Source organism: Montipora capricornis, chromosome 10, assembly GCF_036669925.1.
Source record: "Montipora capricornis isolate CH-2021 chromosome 10, ASM3666992v2, whole genome shotgun sequence".
Classification (NCBI taxonomy): domain Eukaryota; kingdom Metazoa; phylum Cnidaria; class Anthozoa; order Scleractinia; family Acroporidae; genus Montipora; species Montipora capricornis.
In genome coordinates, this window is record NC_090892.1 from 67,700,603 (window position 1) to 67,703,102 (window position 2,500).

Genomic DNA, 2,500 nt, shown 5'->3' on the forward strand with positions numbered 1-2,500 from the left:
AAGAAAGCAGAAACATTTTTCCGTAAAATCTCAAAACACTGAGGAACGATGCCGTACGATTACGTGCAACCAGATGAGTTCACCCCAGAGTCACGCCTTAACTGGACCACCGTGGGAAGGGTGACTAAATGGACACAAGAGGAGGAAGGAATTGTAGATAAATTTACCCTTTTTCTTGACGGTGGTCTGAAGGTTTACATCTACTTCATGTCTCACACTACCTTCCGCGTTCGCTTCAATCCTGATCGAGAGGCGCCTTACGTGAAGACCCGCTCGCCTGCAACGGAAGTTGAGCGGATTGAAGCAGCGGAGATTAAAGTAGACGAAGTGGGAGAGTACTTGTGCATCAAAACTGACAGGATCGAGGTGCGTTTGTAAGGTAACAGGTAGTAGGGGATGGGAACTTTTCACTTTTAGGAAGACGTTATGAAAATTATGTGCTTCGTCTGGAAACCTTTTAGCTTTCTTATTTTGGCAAAGAGTTCGGTAGAGAAGAAAAACAGTTTAACTTACAGGAGCACCCAACGATAATCTTCGGTGAAATATGTGTTCGGGAGAGTCAAACTGTTCTAAGAAGTTCGGTTATACGTTGCCAAACAGCTATAGATTTCTTTACTAAAACATCACCTAAAAGATTCGGCAACCAGGGAAAAGTATTCCCTTACGTTTTCGGAAAGGATATTTTTGCAATTTTTGGCACTTACAAGCAGTTTCGGGTGAGCAAATGGTTGTCTGGAAGGCAACGTTCAGCTAGCAATTTTTGAAATGAAGATTTCGCTCCCTCAAATTTGCGGACACTTCAATTTTCAGCTAAGATATCCGAACAGATCAAATTCTTCTGTGATAAAAACATCTCTCTGATTAGTCTTTAGACATTACAAGGAGCATAGAAATGTCTCTCAAAGGCTTTTCGCTCAATTTGCTCGTTGGGTGCCCTTAAACTTATCTCGTCACCTGCGCATAGTAGCAGTTCAGTCTTCGATCACTCGGTGAGGATCCAGTCTCCCTTCGTTTTTATCTCAAAATTAATTGTATAAACGCCGTAAAATGCTGAAATTTATTTGTTTGATCAGTTTGCAGTGACAACTTTGCAAACATCTTTGTAATGTAAAACTTCATTTAGAGACGGAGAATCATCGGTAAAATTTAAAAGAAAAAAATTAATTACAACAGTTTTAAATGATTGCCGTGTGGGAATCCGATATGTCAGATACCTACTTGATAACTTGTTCAAACTGCCCAACGGAGCCTCAGCCATTAATCTTGAGGAAAGTAGTCCCATACACAAGCCCCTCAAATGTAATTAGTATTTGGTTTGGGCAGAGAAAGTCCCCTCAAGGTTTCTCAATTATAATGGGCAGCATAGCATTGAGTGAAAAGGCCTTAATTGTAGATATTCCGGGGCAAGTTCATTCATTGTTTTGTACATAATTAAAGCGTTCTGTTTTAGCGACGAAGAGACAGCTTTTCCCACAATAAGCACCCTCAGAAGGAGATTGGAGCTCGTATCAAAGGGTGATTTTGTAATTACTCTTGCTGAGATATTTTGTATTTTTTGTAGTTTATCAATCAAAAAGCTACTCATAGAGTCCTAAAACGAACTGCAGCAATCGTAGTGTTAAGGTAAAGGTCCTTATTTCACGAGGGTAACACGTGACAGTCAACCAGAGTTTCTGATGAACTTGTGGTCCTCGGTGCGCACCTTTTACACCCCCCCTCCCCCTCCCACGCCCAGTGGTTTTTAGAACAGACTGAGACCACTGCATCCTACTGCACTGAGTTAGAGACTTTTATACCAGGAAGAAATTGACTTAATACATGATGGCAAAGTCGTAAAAGAACCGTCAGTTTTCTCGCTTTCGGCTTCGCCTCATGGGCTATTGACCCGTAGCCCTTGCGGGCTACGGGTCTAATTGATAACTAGTTGACTGAGATTTCGGCATGAAGCGAATGTCACCAAGACCAATATTCATATACCTGAAGATCCCGCTTGAGGCTTGAAGTCCTCCTCGGTAAAATGACAGACCCGAACAGACAATATAGCAGATAGCAGTCAGTTTTCACGTTTGAGGAATCCATCCACGATTTATTTTTGCCGGCCAACTTTTCTTTAAATTTTAATTTTTATACGAGTTCTCAAGTCTAGACATCTGTCTAGTTTCATCCCCATCGAAAGCGTACACCCCAACAGCGGTAATTGTTGATGTGAAAAAGCCACTGAGCAACAACTGAAAGTATCGTCGGCTTATTCTAAATTAAACGCTTCCCCTTGTGAAAGCAAACAAATGCGTTTGCTGAAGCATCAAAGACGGCTGTCGCTGAATATTTCTTTGTCGCATGTTCAAGGTTTTTGTCTTTTACATTTGCTCTGGCTGATTTTTGCCACCTAGTTTGATTGACTAGAAAATCTATAACTGTTAAGGCCCTTTTAAACGGTTTCGACATTTTCTTCAACATGCATTCAACACTTTGTTGAACCAAATGTTCGGTGCGTTCAAAC

General features: G+C 41.2%; 1 protein-coding gene across 4 annotated transcripts in view; it reads left to right on the forward strand.

Moving 5' to 3' along the window:
* LOC138019563 (alpha-glucosidase 2-like) overlaps positions 1–2,500 on the forward strand; it is a 36,973-nt gene that overhangs the window by 19,001 nt on the left and 15,472 nt on the right. For all 4 annotated transcript variants that reach the window (XM_068866406.1, XM_068866407.1, XM_068866409.1 and 1 more), the window contains one exon: positions 1–366. This exon is cut by the window's left edge. In XM_068866406.1, coding sequence (XP_068722507.1) covers positions 49–366 — 318 coding nt within the window. In that variant the 5' untranslated portion in view covers positions 1–48. The remainder of the gene's footprint in view (positions 367–2,500) is intronic.